This window comes from Chrysemys picta, chromosome 9 (assembly GCF_011386835.1).
Source record: "Chrysemys picta bellii isolate R12L10 chromosome 9, ASM1138683v2, whole genome shotgun sequence".
Classification (NCBI taxonomy): domain Eukaryota; kingdom Metazoa; phylum Chordata; order Testudines; family Emydidae; genus Chrysemys; species Chrysemys picta.
This window is the reverse complement of record NC_088799.1, coordinates 100115713-100133473: the sequence shown is the minus strand read 5'-3', so window position 1 is coordinate 100133473 and position 17761 is coordinate 100115713. Positions and strand designations below refer to the sequence as shown.

The 17761-nt window shown below is 48.2% G+C and overlaps 1 protein-coding gene across 1 annotated transcript; it reads right to left on the bottom strand.

The window, feature by feature from the left end:
• Positions 1-681: 681 nt before the first annotated feature.
• MMGT1 (membrane magnesium transporter 1) lies at positions 682-7734 on the bottom strand. Its single transcript, XM_005301059.5, has 4 exons — positions 7534-7734; positions 5257-5309; positions 4163-4266; positions 682-3079 (listed from the first exon to the last, which is right to left on the bottom strand). Exons 1-4 carry the CDS (start codon positions 7613-7615, stop codon positions 2917-2919), a joined length of 402 nt encoding a protein of 133 aa, XP_005301116.1. The 5' UTR covers positions 7616-7734; the 3' UTR covers positions 682-2916.
• Positions 7735-17761: the final 10027 nt, after the last annotated feature.

Below are 17761 nucleotides of genomic sequence, written 5' to 3'. Positions count from 1 at the left end.
TACTAAGGAGTGTGTTTGTACCTAAGGTGCTGAATGCAGATAGGGGATTTAATAGAGTGAAGGGAGTATAGTAAACAAAGATGAAGAGTGATCGCTCTATTGCGACCATGTTTAAAGCTGTAGTTAAGCAAATTGAAATATTTTTCTTTGCTAATTTTACAGCATCCAAATACTATTGAATGTGATGAGTTAGATGTGGCTACACAGTTATGACCAGTGTTTATTTCTGGCCTTAGGAAGCAGGGGTGGGACTTTGCTCAACAACTCAGACACCAAGGAGACAAGATCTTGGGTGTACCTGCCTTCCAATGAGATTGCTCATCATTTAAATATAGTATTAACTCACATGTGAAGAGACTTTACTCAGAGTAAATATATAGGACTCAGGCTGTTGAGATATAGACTAGGAATGTTGAAGGCAGCCAGATAATGCAGGCCAAGGATTTAGTGATCCTAAAAACTTGTTTAGCCACCAGGACATTGTGTTGGTCTGATTCCCTTTTTATGTATCTGACACAGTAATGGACAAGTGGCATGTAAGAACTTCACTGCAAAGATGCTACAGCCAAAGTAAGGTTATTAATTTCTTTAGAACTACTAGCGGGACAATTTCTCGATACCCTCACTGACCTTGCTCTGACAAGGTGCAGGACAATTGGGAGAAAAATCACCACCAAAAGCTTTGTAAGGATATCTGTTCTTTATTGGACATTGCAAGATAAGAAAAAAATAATTTGTACAGCTTTGTGATATAACCATTGTTGCTAAAGAGTAAGGCTACTCCTCATGTGGTTAACAGGCCTGATGTAGCCACCAAGGTGCTTTGCAGCTCTCAAACTATGCAACATGGAGAGCTTGAGAAACAAACATTTGCTCCGAGCAGGACTCCAGACTTCACGTTGTAGTGCATTTTGCACTGAGTGGGCCTTCCAGTAGCATGAACATGGCCTCCCTAGATATGAACAGGTGAGCAGCCCTGCTCTACAAGACATTATGCAAATGGTACACTGCCAAACACAATTGAAATATCAGTCTGCTAGGCTGGTTACAGGGCTCTTGCTGTCTGTCTTCCTCTTCTTCTGTCATTAATCCAATGGCATGAGAACCTCATTCTATCTCCCAGCCCACTGTTACTCCTCCAGAGCTAGCAAGAGTCACGATGGCTTAGGCATCAGTCTGCATCCATTTCCTCCACATACCCTGCCAAGGCACAAAGCAATCCTCTCCTTGTACACCAGTGCTGTACTTGACAATGGAAGTTTTACGTTAAACGGGGCAACATGAGGCCTTTAGTGGTAGCAGCTATCGGTTAATCAAGTTTATTTGTGACTCCCAGGGAAGGAGAGACAATACACTTTAGGAAATAGCTCAGTGGATTGGAGATTAACGTTTAAATGACCAGAATACTCTTCTGAATATTTAACCAACCCAACGTGAAAATCATAACTACTCAGAGCAACCATCCATACTGCTGCTCTCACCCCTGGGGTCCCGGGCAATAGGATAGGCCAGCAGAAGGTGCTCAGTTTTCCATGGTGTTTTCCTACACTTTTTGCCTTTGAACTTTCAGATTGCTGGGTTGAATAAAATAGATTTTTAAAAATAAAAATATTGTAGGGTAAAAAGGCTGACTTGTATGCTGAGGTGAGAGATCTTCAAGGGGAAATATACAGAACTCTAGGTGGACCCGTAAAGCATCTCTCACAATGCAAAGGGTCTTAGCTATGTCATGGAAGCAGAAGAGAAGCTTTCAGTTACCAACGGGAAATGCCAGAGCTGGACAAAGTTTAACAGTAAAAACAACCTTTTAAAAAAAAAATTAGAAAACAGAACCGGTTAAAGGCTATGTCATATTTTAAGAACGCATGCCCTCAAAACAGTTCTCTTAAGTCAGCTAATGGCTCAGAGGTAACAGTTTCGTTAGCTTAATTTGATGCTTCAGGGCTAGTGACAGGTATAGTTATACTATACACACTTAGCCCCCTTTGCTGTGCTAATCCCTATAGCACCTTATTATTGGAAAACACATACAATGCATTAAAGTGGATATTTGTCTTAATACTTATGAAAACTGCTTCTCAGAATGCATGAAAGAAACTAGTTTCTGGTGCCATTTATGGTACTGAAACACTACTCAGCCATTTCATGAACGTTCCTGTATACATAAGCAAAGAGCAATACACATACAGTGAATAAACAAGCTGAACATATTAGATCATCCAAAAAGAAGCAAGCCGTCTCTTCCATACATCTACCAGATGTAGAGTCCCAGATAATTTTGGGAGGAGGAGAAAATCTACTTTTAAACAGGAGGATAACTAGAAACCAATAATTTGATAACGAAGAGTTAAAAAACCTGTCAGACATAACCACTTTTTTCTAGCATTGTCAGAATGAAGGCATTCTTTTGAGTTTCACAAACATACACCAAAAGGTGCATTTTAGACATTCTAGGAACAGGAGACGGCTAGCTTCCTCTCCTCTATCTTTTCATGCTGCAGTGCACCCATGGTTTCTGAAGGAATTCCATAAAGGTAATGCCAGCAAACCAAGAAAATAAATAGCACTAAAGCATTCCCTCTTTGGATGATCTAATATTCATTGCAATAAAAACTTATTGGCCTTTTTTTAAGGATAGGAATAGTTTTAAATGAAAAAATCAACCGCAACATTGTTTAATATATGAAAGTTCAAAGATGTTTCACAGCATAATTGTAGCAATAATTTACACTCCATTGCCAAGTCAATTCAGTCATTTTCATTAACAGTTTACAAAGAAGGTCCTTAGTTATATATATATTTTATAAAGTCTGGAAGATCAATATAAATACTGCTCCAGAAATTAAAAAAAGTGTTTACACCCCCAACTCCAATATTACATCTCAGTGTCCTGTTCTATTATAATCTGTAAAAATCTTAACGGCGCAGAGGTTCAAGTTTTCGTAACTTCAGTGATGCGCTGGATGACAAAGCATCTTGGTTTGAAGAAGAATTCACTATATCTGGAGACTGGAACAATACTCTACCACGATGATTAAATACGTAAAAAGATGGATGGTTCCTTAATGTGTCAAATGTCCTTAAAATAAACATGAAAAATGAAATTAATGTGGCTTTAGAATGATCATTTGATGAAAGTCACTCTTGGAAACACCAGATTTTTACAAACAGACAGAAAAATAAGTAAGTGCTGTTACCAAATGGCAGAGGTGCCAAGCCTCTAGATCTTACGCAAATTCCCTATGCCATAACACAAACGTTAAGAATTTTAAAGACAAGATGGTAGTGTTACAGAGATATAGATATGCATACAGAAAACACCCACATCATTAATAAACTTTACTCTCCCTTCTATAGTTTCCTTATGTACAAGTGTTAATAACTACCCACAAAATATCACCCAAATTCCTCCTCCCTTTGACTTTGCCTCAGCCAAAATCCATACTCATGCCTCAGTGCTAATAATGCTGAGCGCCCTTAATTCTCACACACTTCTTAGCACTTCACATTCAGGCCCCCTTCTACTGCCTCTTTCATGGATTTACTTAAGTCCCATATTATTCAGACTGCTCTCTATAGGAGCAGCTTTTCTGCCCATCTGACTTCCTATCCACCTCAAAATTCAATTCAAAACCCTTCACAGATTTATACAATTCAATTCAGCATTTCTATAGCATTTAACTAATTCATCATCAGCACCTTTAGGAGGGGGGTACGTGTTATCCCTATTTACTGATGTGAAAACTCACGCAGAGATGGTTGGAGATAAGAGCTTCTGCCTCCCAGTCCCCTGCTAAGACCACTGGACAGGAGTAGTTCTGTAACCTCATATCTCCCTGTTCCTCACCTGCTCACTCCACTACTCCAACTCTGAGGTGGGTTTTTAGGAGGCCCAGGGAAGGAGCCAAGGAAGGGCAGAAAGTGTCCCAGTCACTGCTGTAGCCTCATCCTATCTAGAACACTACATCCCACAGCCAGACATTGTGTGGTGGCTTCCTGGCTCTGCCTGTCCTTCCCAACATCACATTTACAGCAGGTTGGCAAGAAGGCATGAGCTAAAAAGGAGAACATTTCTGGGGCTGCTATTTCACAGGATATGCTGAGTTTATTTATAAAGCAACAGGAAAAAGTGTGTTAACGAACAGAAAGAACCCCAACATACTTCTTTTTTAGTTCTGAAGTGGCATCCATGTCTTTAAATTCTCCTGCAATATGTACTATTCCATAGCACGTCACTGCAAAGGCCAACAGTGTCTGAAGAACTATCTGCAACAGAGAGAGATACAATACACCACACAGAGGTTGCTAAACAATATAAGAGAACCCTTGTACAAAATTCTCATCTTTTATTCTCTGTTTTGCTCACAGTTGTCTTACACAATAAGCACTTACACATTTTTCAACCAGAGATCTAGGAAACTGGGCAAATAATTTTATCCCCATTTTAGTGAGGGGAGGAAATTGAGGCACAAGGATTAAGTAGCTACCCAAGGTAGCACTGCAAGTCAATAGCGGAAGCAGGAACAGATGGGGGATTTCCTGGCACCCACCCTGTACCCTCTGAACTAGATCAAACTGCCTGGCAGAGTTCTTCAGGCAGATTCTGTATTCCTCACAGCAGTCAGAATCACTGTTCTGTGCACTCAAATTACTGCTTTAACAGGAAGAATCTAGTACTCAGACAAATTATGTAACCTCCATAACACTGTCAACAAGGATGACAACTGGGCATGACCTCTGAAGTCCACTTCTGCCCGTCATTTTCTTATTGGTCAATCAGGAAAGTAAGATACAATTAAAATCAGAAATAAGAAAATTGAAGTAAATGAAACAGGTTGTGCTGGGATAACAGCAGCACACAATAGTATTGAATAAACAAATGTCAGCCAACAAAAGCCAGAGGGAGACCGATGTTTATGCTGCAGAGTATAAGAGACTTATGCAAGGATTTTCCAAGTTCCAGCGACAGAAGCCATGGAATTCCTGGAGGAGACGTTTCACCAACAGTTCTAAAGAAGCAGAAGGAAGTCAGGGCTTATTCTGATTTTCAAATGCTCTTTGTAAGAGCTGTAACACATTACTGGACATTAGGACTGGTAGGTGAAACATTCTCAGGCAGAATGAGAATGTGAAAGATTTAATGATTAATATTCAATTATTCAAATTTAAAAAAAAAATGAACAGGAACGAAAGCAAGAGACCAAACTATATTATTAGTCTTAAATCTTCCAAACACAATGAAAATGTATAACTTACATCTATCGGTAATGTTTCATCTTCCTTTTCTGTTAATCTCATATAGGAACGATCTATAAAGTAAAGACATACTGGTAAGTTAATTTTTTTTGTAATAAGGCAAATCAATATAAATTCCAGGAGTGTTTGGGTTTCTATGTATTATGCCATGGACTATTAACTCCCAGTAACTCTGCCATTTTTAATCTTGTTTCCACATTTGCTTCCTCAGACAGCATATCTGATCTTCCAAACCTGCCTTGATAAATAATTTCAGCAATAATTTAATCTTTCTGCATGAGAGCGAAAAGGGTGGAAGAGGGCTGATGATGGGGCACGCATATGCAGGAAGAATTCTCTATGAACGCCAGATATTGCTACTCAAACTGTAGTGCAGCCAGCACTCTCACAAAGCTACTTCAGCAGAAGGAATTAGATGTTCTATTTTATTGCAATATATATAGCCACTGTTCCCTATTGAACTTATCTAAATTGGTCATCATTACTAGTAAACGGAAGAGCATGTTTCTGCACAAGACAATCTTCAATTGCTTTACTACTTCAGCGTCAGACTACTACATTTCATAAATGATTCCTTCTTGTATACCCTTAGGGCATTGTATATAATATCTACATGGAATACTATTGCACATGAAGCACAAATCTCTTACAGAATTCTTCAAAAATGGGTACACTTTCCAGATGGGTTGGCTATAACCCATGGAGGTACTAGAACTGTGTGTAAAGAAGGATCGTTGAGGAATTATTTGTAAATGTTATACTTACTAGCCTAATTCTACTGACATCCACTAAGTCATAAGAGGTAGACATTTAGCTGATTACTGTTAATTATTTTTCATTCTATTCAGAGGTATGTGTAGTGTGGAATTTTAAAAGCACATTTTGCATTAACTTAATCTGTCATAACATTCAGATAACTCTGGGTTCTAAAGGATACACCTTTTTCTGAATTATAAACATCATCCTAACTGGTTTACTCCATCTTACTCACTGGGAGATGCACCCACTTACACGAAGGCTGAATTTGATCCACTGTGTGCTAAGAGTTGAAATAATGTGGCCATCTTCTCTAGCATCTTCAAATACTCTTGGCAAAATGGTTCTCTTGCCACGGATTGGAAACTGCACTGTAGCAGTTGCTGTGGTCAGACGCTGACTAGTACTCCAAATGCATTGCTATGCCAAGGATGCAGCACTGACAAATGGTAGCTTCAAGCTTTAATACCTCACAAACCATCAAGGTTAAATAGTGTTTGCTTCTAGCACGGGCATGTGGAAAGATACTCAACCTTTAAATCATATAATACTAGTTGTTGGCATGTTCCCCAAGCTCCCCACCTCAATTCTGAGATGATTTAGCATCTGGTGTGTCAAAAACCCACTAGCATTGAAAAACAGTATTTTAAAGACATTGAAAACTTGGAATTACAAAGATAATCATAGATAGTAATCAGAAGTATGTAATATTCAGGTTTGTCATCTACCACAGCTAAAACCATTTTGATGGATAAGAATAAATGTTTTCAGGGAACAGTAGTTTTTCCCAGCAAGGGTCCTGGATTAGTGATCAGAAAAAATTATTGGATCTCTGACTGCATAAGCAAGCATTTTTGGAGAAAGGATACTGTTTTGCTTTAAACATATTAATGATATCTATTAAACAAACGTAAAATGCCCTAAAAAGAGATTAGCTACATTCTACAAATTCCTTTCCTACACAGAATATATTAAAAATGGACTCTGAGCTGTAATCACAGCTTGGTGCTGTATTCCCCCCCCCACCCCCTTCTCCTTCCCTTACCCCAGCCCCCACTGCTGGAAATGCAAATGGCTTGAGGTCCAGTGACTCCTCAATAACAACGTGGCCCTCTATTGCCCTCCTGAACCTCTCTCCCGTCTTGATTAACTCCACCCCCATCCCCGCATGTCATCCTGACGCCCACTATCACCCTGGTCCAGCTCCTGCATGCCAGATCTCGCCCCATCAGCTCGCTGCACTCAGATTTCATCCTCCCTCCAAGCCCCCCTCACATCCCTTGGTCCCCTCCAAGCCGCCCCCTGCTCGCCCCCCGATCCCTTCGCATCCCCTGCTCTCCCCACGAGCCGCCCCCACATCCCTGCTGCCCGCGCAGTGAGCGTGGGGGAGGAGGGCACCGGGACCGAGGGTGGCTATGGGGATAGGACCCCCGCCCCGGGCAGCTGCCCCTCTCACCCACCCCGGATCCTTGCCCGCGGCGCTCCCGGCCCGGGTGTCCGCGCGGGGCCCCGCTCACTCACGCTGCGCGGCGGAGAAGGCCGCGTGGGCCAAGGCGAAGAGTCCGATCCCCACCAGCCCCTTCCACAGCGAGGCGGCCGCCATTGTCCCCCACGGGCCACGGACACCCTCCCCTCCTCAGCCCGGGCGGCCACCGCCAGGGGCGCCCGCAACGCGACCGGCGCGCGGAGATGGCGTCACCACTGAGAGGGCCCAGAAGGCCGACAGTGATAGGAGGGACGGGCAGGGCCATAGGTCGAGAGGCGGGGCCAAGCGAGATACGCGGCGGGGGGCGGGTCATAGGTCGAGAGGTGGGGCGCAGGGTCAGGTTGGCGCTGCTGCGCATGCGCATTCTAGCCCGGGGCTGGTGGCGCCGGGAGCGGAGGCTGCTCCTGGCCGCGGCGCCTTGCAGGGCGCAGCCTCCCCTTAAAGCGGGGGCGGCGTCTGGGGCCTCCCCTGCGCCGCCCCCATAGGGCCTCGGCCCCCCAGCTCTGCCCGCCCGGCCCCGCTGCGGAGGTGGGGATGCGTCCCCTGCGCCCCGGCAGCCGCTGGCCGGGAGCCGCTGCTCCCCTGCCTCCCAACCAGCGCGGCCCGGCTGTCAGCCCCGGAGCTGCCTCCCCCCGCAGTGTGCCCCGGCCCGGGACGGATCGCTGCGGGGTTGGGGGCGAGACGAGAGTTGGGTCCCCAAGTCCTGGGCGCCTCCGCAGACCAGTGTGCTGGACAGGGGGGTTGTGGCACAGGCACTAGGGATAACACCCCACCAAACTGACTTCACATCTGGCTCTGAACCGCTTCTGAACCTGGAGGTGGCAGGCAGAAGTTGCTACTTAAGGGCCGGCAACCTGAGGGCTGGTTGTGTTTTAAGGCAAGGAGGCAGCCATATGGGAGGTAATGCCCAGGCAGGTACAATAGGCTTTTACCTTAACCCTACAGGATAGGAGGTTGCCCCACAAGCATTCATCTTCTACTCCCAATGCATGATCATCCCGCTAAGCCTCCCCACACCTTTATCCCAGTTTAATCACAGACACAATATGTTAATGTGTATTCATTTTTGAGCCTCCAGGTTTCTCCCACTTTCTATGCACAAACCAATGATTATTTGATAGCTTCTCTCTACTATCAGGGGGTAGCCGTGTTAGTCTGTATCCACAAAAACAACAAGGAGTCCGGTGGCACTTTAAAGACTAACAGATTTATTTGGGCATAAGCTTTTGTGGGTAAAAAACCCACTTTGTCTTTAAGGTGCCACCGGACTCCTTGTTGTCTTCTCTCTACTGTTTACTCAGAGGAGATGGTAGCACTTTGCCCTCCCTCATTATTTTTGTTCTGATATTAAACAAAAAACAGACAGTTATGGGGACCGGTAAAGGATTATGGAGATTTTGTGAACCAGAGGTTTAAGAAGATGGCTATGAGAGTGATGTGTTTGTGTTAAGAAATAGCCAGGCACTAAAAATGCCATCTCCTGTTTCCCTGACTTCTCTCATAATTCAGATTGTTTTACAAGAAATAATTCTGAGCACATCTTTTTTAAAAAAACCCCACACTTTTCAGAATTATAATTTCATCCTAATCAAATTTGAAATTAGTTATGAGAACTTCTTGGGGCTACCCTTTATCTCCCACTTGGATAAATGTATCATTGTAGGTACATGTCTGCTTTGTGGTCTCTGCATACATAGGCCCATTAAATCAATGGGAGTTCTAGCAGTGCAGAGTGTAGGATTAGGTTTGTAGTCTTTTCTCAAGAAACACTAATTAGAGTATCTTGTCACTGAGGGGGTGAGGACAGAAGATCGTTAAATTTGTTCTCCCTCTTGCTTAAAAACCAACATATTGGAGCTAGGAAATGGATAGAATTTTGTTGATTCTAATGGTCTAACAAGATTTGCCCTATAGTAAAATGCAATGATTGCTTTTAATACCTTAAAGGTCAGTTAAATGAATATTTACAACAAAAATAATATTTAAACAAATAGGAATATATTATATATGTGATCTATGTGGAATACATGATGGTGTGGGAGAAAGGTTTGGTCAGCATGAGTTTGGGATGAGTGCATTACAAGGGGTGAAGTTATGAGCAAATGATGCAGAACAAAAAAATGAGAGCTGATAAAATTATTCTGCACCATGTCATGCTCTACATGTGATGTATGTTCTAAAAACTACTTAAGGATTGTTTTAGAGTTTTTAATCATTTGAATGGGACTTTCTTGTATCCCTCCATCTATACAGCCTCAGGCTTTGTCTGCACTAGGAAATAGAACCATTTCCGCTGTTGGGGTAGCTATCCATTCCTATGGTTCAGTCAGTGGATATCCCTGCAGATAGTGTGTAGCCAGATACCATTCTTTCTATTCTTACTTGATTAAATGGAATCTAGGGGATGTTGCAGTTGAGTATACTACTGAGAGCAGAGAGTGCCAGAATAAGGGGATCCACTTTTTCCTCCCTCTCCGTTCTTGTACTTTGTGGAACTTGGATGGGACAGCAATTTAAGGTTCCTATTTCTAGCCCTGCAGGGCTCATTTTTAAGCTGTTATTAGTCCATAACTGGATCTTGCTCATGTTGGGCCTCTGGGATGAGGTAATTTTTGGGAAATCCACATTTGGGGAAGAAGGAGGAAACATTTATCTGGCAGATTAATTAAAAGACAGCTGCTGAGGACAGAGTTTGGAGTGATGGAATAAGGAAACAGTTTAGCAGTCAGAGAGCATGTAAGGCAGGCAGAAATGTAAGAAAATACATTAATCACAGTTATAATTTATTATATTATAACTTAATGTGAGATGTATGTATGCATGGTTGTGTCTGTGTATTGAGCAACTGAAAGGAGACATTTTTTCACACCATTTGAAGTTTTTTAATTGGTTCATTTTTAGTTAATACTGTACCTGTTTAACTTCAGTTTCTAATGAATATTTGAGAGAAAGGATGGCTTTGTTAAGGATTCAGTACTCCAACCCCATCACTTAAGAGGCTAGAAAAGACGGTTACTCACCGTTGTAACTGTTGTTCTTCGAGATGTGTTGCTCATATCCATTCCATTAGGTGTGTGCGCGCCGCGTGCACGATCGTCGGAAGATTTTTACCCTAGCAACACCGGCGGGTCGGCTGTGGAGCCCCCTAGAGTGGCGCCTTCATGGCGCTGAATATATACCCCAGCCGACCCGGCGCCCCCTCAGTTCCTTCTTGCCGGCTACTCCGACAGTGGGGACGGAGGGCGGGTTTGGAATGGATATGAGCAACACATCTCGAAGAACAACAGTTACAACGGTGAGTAACCGTCTTTTCTTCTTCGAGTGCTTGCTCATATCCATTCCATTAGGTGACTCCCAAGCCCAACTTAGGTGGTGGGGTCGGAGTGAGACATTGCTGTGTGCAAAACCGCTGATCCAAAGGCAGCATCGTCCCTGGACTGCTGCACTAGTGCATAGTGTTCTGTAAACGTGTGGACTGACGACCAAACCGCAGCTCTACAAATGTCCTGGATCGGAACTTGCGCCAGGAAAGCCGCCGAGGAAGCTTGTGCCCTCGTGGAGTGAGCGGTGAGGTGGGGTGCTGAGACACCTGCCAGGTCGTAGCAAGTCCGGATGCAAGACGTAATCCAGGAGGATAGGCGTTGTGAGGAGACCGGTGAGCCTTTCATTCGGTCAGCCACTGCAACGAAGAGTTGCGTCGTCTTTCTAAAGGGCCTTGTGCGGTCAATGTAGAAGGCCAGGGCCCTGCGTACGTCCAGAGAATGCAAACGTTGATCCTGGCGAGAAGCATGTGGTTTAGGGTGAAAGACCGGGAGAAATATATCCTGGTTGATATGAAATGGAGAAACCACCTTAGGGAGAAAGGCAGGATGTGGACGAAGCTGCACTTTATCCTTATGGAAAACTGTGTAAGGGGGCTCGGATGTAAGCGCCCTGAGTTCAGAAACGCGCCTTGCTGAGGTGATGGCTACGAGGAAGGCTGTCTTCCAGGATAGGTACAGAAGTGAACAGGTGGCCAGTGGCTCGAATGGAGGACCTGTGAGCTTGGAGAGAACCAGGTTGAGGTCCCACGTCGGAACGGGCTGACGTTGTTGTGGGTACATCCGGTCTAAGCCCTTGAGGAATCTAACGACCATCGGGTTAGAGAATACCGAGGACGCGAGTTCCCCTGGATGGAAGGCCGATATAGCGGCCAGGTGAACTCTAATTGAAGATATCGCCAACCCCTGCTGTTTTAGGGAGAGGAGATATTCCAAAATAAGAGGAATAGGTGCGTGCAATGGGGACGTGGCTCGTTGCTCGCACCAACAGGAGAACCGCTTCCACTTGGCCAAGTATGTGGTCCGTGTTGAAGGCTTCCTACTGCTCAGCAGAATCTGTTGGACAGAGTGTGAACACTGTTGCTCTGCCTGGGTGAACCATGGAGCAGCCACGCCGTGAGGTGGAGTGATTGTAGGTCGGGGTGACGCAGCCGGCCGTGGTTCTGCGTGATGAGATCCGGATACAACGGAAGCGGGATCGGTGTCTGAACCGAGAGTTCCAGCAGCGTGGTGTACCAATGTTGTCTCGGCCACGCTGGAGCGATCAGAATCACCTGTGCCTGGTCTCTGCGCAATTTGAGCAGTACCTTGTGGACCAGAGGAAACGGAGGGAAGGCATAAAACAGGTGGTCTTTCCAGGGAAGGAGAAACGCATCCGAGAGGGAGCCCGGGGCTCGACCTTGCAGGGAGCAGAACACGTGGCACTTCCTGTTGTCTCGAGATGCAAACAGGTCTATCTGGGGAAACCCCCACTTCTGGAAGACGGAATGTATGATGTCCGGACGGATAGACCACTCGTGCGTTTGAAAGGACCTGCTGAGTCGGTCCGCTAAAGTGTTCTGGACTCCAGGGAGGAACGATGCCGTGAGATGGATTGAGTGGGCGATGCAGAAGTCCCACAGGCGAATGGCCTCTTGGCATAGAATTGACGAACGTGCTCCTCCTTGCTTGTTGATGTAAAACATGGCCGTGGTGTTGTCGGTGAGAACTAACACACAGCGGCCACGTAGGAGATTGAGAAATGCCTGGCACGCCAGGCGCACCGCCATCAGTTCCCGAACATTGATGTGTAGGGCTAGCTGAGGTGCAGTCCACAGGCCCTGGGTATGGTGCTCGTTGAGATGGGCGCCCCAACCCAGAGATGAAGCGTCTGTGACCAGGTGCAGAGAGGGTTGTGGGGCGTGAAACGGCATCCCCTCGCAAACCACATTGTGATCTAGCCACCATGTGAGGGAGGTCAGGACCGAGTTCGGGATTGTGACCACCATATTCAGGCTGTCCCGATGTGGGCGGTATATTGATGACACCCAGGTCTGGAGTGGGCGAAGCCGAAGTCTGGCATGCCTGGTTACGTACGTGCAGGAAGCCATGTGACCCAGCAGGGTAAGGCATGACCTCACCGTGGTAGTTGGGAAGGCCTTGAGTCCTTGGATGAGGCTCGTGATGGTGCAAAAGCGATTGTCTGGCAGGATGGCTTGTGCGCGTCTGGAGTCTAGAACCGCACCGATGAATTCTATTCTCTGGGTAGGTTCTAGAGTGGATTTGTCCTTGTTGAGTAGGATACCCAACTTGTTGAATGTGCGCACTATTATGTGGACGTGATCGCGAACTTGTTCTTTGGTGCGACCGCGTACCAGCCAGTCGTCTAGGTACGGGAACACCTGTATCCCTTGCCGACGAAGGTACGCTGCCACGACAGCCATACATTTCGTGAACACCCGTGGGGCCGAGGATAGGCCGAAGGGAAGGACTGCAAATTGGTAGTGCACCCTGTTTACCACGAATCGCAGGAAGCGTCTGTGAGGCGTGTAAATAGCAATGTGAAAGTATGCGTCTTTCATGTCGAGGGCGGCGAACCAGTCTCCAGGATCGAGGGAAGGGATAATGGCCCCCAGAGAGACCATGCGGAACTTCAACTTTACTACGAATTTGTTGAGTCCGCGCAAGTCCAAGATGGGTCGCAGACCTCCTTTGGACTTGGGGATGAGGAAATAACGGGAGTAGAATCCCCTGCCCCTTAATTCCACTGGAACCTCCTCTATGGCCCCCATAGCGAGGAGCGTAGAAACTTCCTGTATAAGAAGTTGCTCGTGAGAAGGGTCCCTGAAGAGGGACGGGGAAGGGGGGGAGGAGGGGGGGATAGAAGAAAACTGGATAGCGTATCCCCTCTCCACCGTGCGGAGGACCCAACGGTCCGAAGTTATAAGGGACCAAGCACGGTGGAAGTGGGAGAGGCGATCCCGAAAGGAGGGGGCTGGATCCTGGGGGATGACTGGGGCGCCGTCCTCGACCGCACCTTCAAAAGTTCTGCCTGGGGCCTGAAGGTGGTCGAGGTGGCCCCTGGTTCTGGCCGGGTTGAGGGCCGGTCCACCTTCTTCTACCACCTCGCCCTCGCCTCCGGGCCGAGTCTTGTCTCTGACGAGGCGGGGGGGGGTAGAAGCGCTGAGGTTGCGGCCTAAATGGCCTGCGCTGGGGGCCCACAACATGCATCCCCAGGGAGCGCATGATTGTTCTCGAGTCCTTGAGGCTCTGCAGGCGGGAGTCCGTCTTATCCGAGAACAATCCATGCCCCTCAAAAGGCAGATCCTGTAGGGTTTGCTGCAGCTCCGGAGGCAAACCCGAAACCTGAAGCCAGGAGATCCTGCGCATAGCGATGCCCGAAGCCAGGGTCCTCGCCGCTGAATCTGCAATGTCCAAGGAGGCCTGCAAGGAGGTCCGAGCCACCTTCTTGCCCTCCTCTACCATGGCTCCAAACTCTTCCCTGGACTCTTGGGGAATCAACTCCTTAAACTTCCCCATAGAGTTCCAGGAGTTGAAATTGTAGCGGCTCAGTAACGCCTGTTGGTTCGCCGCTCTCAGTTGTAGCCCTCCGGCTGAGTAGACCTTACGGCCAAACAGGTCGAGCCGCTTAGCCTCTTTTGATTTAGGCGCTGCAGCCTGCTGGCCGTGGCGCTCTCGTGCATTCACTGATTCCACCACCAGTGAGCACGGTTGGGGGTGGGTGTACAAGTACCCATAGTCCTTAGAGGGGACAAAGTATTTTCTTTCCACCCCTCTCGCTGTGGGTGGAATGGAGGCAGGAGTTTGCCATATCGTATCCGCATTCGATTGGATCGTGCGGATCAGAGGTAACGCCACCCTCGATGGGGCATCTGCTCCAAGGATGTTCACGATCGGGTCGTGCACCTCCACTATCTCCTCCGCCTGCAGGTCCATATTACGGGCCATCCTACGCAGGAGATCCTGGTGAGCCCGAAGATCTATCGGAGGGGGACCCGTACATGAAGTGCCCGCCACTGCCTCGTCCGGAGAGGAGGAAGAGGATGCCTCCGGTGGTACCGGATCCAAGGGGGGGTCCTGATCCCCTTGCTCTTGGGCCGGGGCATCACCTGCACTTGGGTCCCTGGTGTCGGGTGGCGTGGACACCGAAGCCTCCATGCCTCCTGGCGGAGGCCGAGAGATGGTGGATTCTGGGGCCCTTCTAACCGAGTGACCCGAGCGAGAGGTCGATGGTATTGGAGCCCCTTGTTCTTGGTGGTATGCCCACGGGGTCCAAAACGACCAGTGAGATGGTCCATGAGATTGGTCCTCTGCCATCTCCTGCCAGTGGCCGAAATTTTGTTCATCGGCGCGCCCTTGAGGGGGGTATGCCGATCTCGACAAGTCCTCCGAGGAGCGAGACACCGATCTAGACGGCCATGGCGGTGCCGAGAGAGATGAAACCATCCCGGTGGGCTGCGGTGCCGCACGGTGCCGGTCCGGAGATGATCTATCTCCGCGCGGTGCCGGCGATCGGTGCCGGGACCGCGACCGGTGCCGATGACCTCGTCGGTGCCGGGAGTCGGATCTGGACCTCGACGAGGACCTGGAGTATGCCCGGTGCCGGGAGCGACCCCTCGACGTCGAGCGCCGACCGTAGCGGTGCCGAGAACTACGTCTCGACGTTGATCGGTGCCGACGATCATAGCGGTGCCGAGACGTAGAGCGGTGCCGCGAAGTAGATCTTGGCCGCGAGTACGACCGGTGCCGAGACGATATTCGGCGCCGGGACTGCGAGCGGCGTGGGGACCTGCTTCGGGACCTGGACCGGTGCCGAGGTTCCAGCCCCTGTGATGGTGGGCGCATCAAAGCAGGTTTCCCCCTCGACTGGACCGGGCGAGTCAACGGTGCAGTCGGTGCCGGTGGCTGAGGCGGTGCCGGCTCCGTGAGAGCTATTAAGTCTCTCGCCGCCGCGAAGGTCTCTGGAGTCGACGGGAGGCACTGTATCACCGCCGGCCTGGGGGGAGACGCTATTTGCACCGGACTCAACGGCCTCGGCGCCGGAGTCGACGGTGCCGGAGGCAACTGTTTCCGTTGCTCCACCGGTGGACGCGGCTCTACCCCCGACACTGGGGGAGCTGGCGTCTTCGGCACTGATGTCCCCGTCTTATGGGCTTTTTTATGCCCTGGGGATAAGGACCGGCGCCGAGGCACTTGCTGTGTCTGCGGTGCCGACGAGGTCCGGTGCCGGGGAGGCTTGTCTGACGCCACTCGCGTGGTCGTCGCAGCCGGTGCCGCCGGGGCACTGCGCACCGAGGTGCTAGGTGCCGGGGCCTTGCTCGTGGAAGGAGCGTCCGGGCTAAGAGCCGCCTCCATCAGAAGTTGCCTGAGCCGAAAGTCCCGCTCCTTCTTCGTTCTCGGACGAAAGGCCTTACAGATTTTACACTTGTCTGTCTGGTGTGATTCTCCCAGGCACTTCAGACAAGATTCGTGCGGGTCGCTCGTGGGCATAGGTTTAGCGCAGGAGGCGCACAGCTTGAAGCCGGGAGCGTTGGGCATGAGCCCGGCCCCGCGGCCGGGGGAGAAAGGGGGGGAGACGACCCCCTTAACCCCCTGGACTATTTAGAACAACTTTACAACTACTTAACTAACTTACAACAAACTCTAAGACTATAACTATAACTACAACTATGATACAACAATAAAAGCTAGGGAAAGTGGAGAACAGCTAAGCAGCGCTCCACAGTTCCAACGACCGTCAGGGGCGGTAAGAAGGAACTGAGGGGGCGCCGGGTCGGCTGGGGTATATATTCAGCGCCATGAAGGCGCCACTCTAGGGGGCTCCACAGCCGACCCGCCGGTGTTGCTAGGGTAAAAATCTTCCGACGATCGTGCACGCGGCGCGCACACACCTAATGGAATGGATATGAGCAAGCACTCGAAGAAGAACTTACCTTTTTGAGAAACACCTGTCTCTCCCAAAATAGGGAGAAATGGACAGCCTGCTTATTTGTCACCTTTGACTTTCCAGCCTGTAGGACCAGTGCTGTTGTGAGGGTTATATCAGCATATATCCTATGCTCCAGGTACATAGCTCACACAAAACTACTGTTACGGGGGGAGAGAAATCACACTAACTGCACTGCATTAATGCCACTGTACACAGAAGTGTTTTAGATCTCACTGATTGACTGCCGTTGTGTTGGCTGGTGGAATCCTCTTGAGTTTTGAAGCCGCAGAACTTATGAAATATTGTGGTGTTTTGGTGTACAGTGGAACCTCAGCGTTACAAACACCAGAGTTAGGAACTGACCAGTCAACCACACACCTCACTTGGAACAGGAAGTAGGCAATCAGGCAGCAGTAGAGACCCCCCAAAAGAACACAGAATGGTAGTGTGTTAAACATAAACTACTACAAAAATAAAGGGAAAGTGGCATTTTTCTTCTGCATAGTAAAGTTTCAAAGTTGTATTAAGTCAATGTTCAATTGTAAACTTTTGAAGGAGCCCTGTTTTGTTCAGAGATAGGAACAGTTCAGAATTAGGAACAACCTCCATTCCCGAGGGGTTTGTAACTGACTGTTTTACCTGGTGGCAGGCTGATGTGCTGCTCTCCCATGCGAAGTATCAGGGGGTAGCCGTGTTAGTCTGTATCTACAAAAACAACAAGGAGTCAGTTAGTCTCTAAGGTGCCACAAGTACTCCTGTTCTTTTTGCCGATACAGACTAACACGGCTGCTACTCTGAAAGGAGTCTGGTGGCACCTTAAAGACTAACAGATCTTTAAGACTATCAGATCTGTTAGTCTTTAAGGTGCCACCAGACTCCTTGTTGTTCTCCGATGCGAGGCAAGTCTAGAAGAGTGGGGTGCCAAGGACAGGCGGTGGCTAGCTAGGAAACGGAGGGTGCTCTTTCTTCCTGGCAGTTACTTAGCTACAGACAGTCCCACTCGGCAGGTGGGCT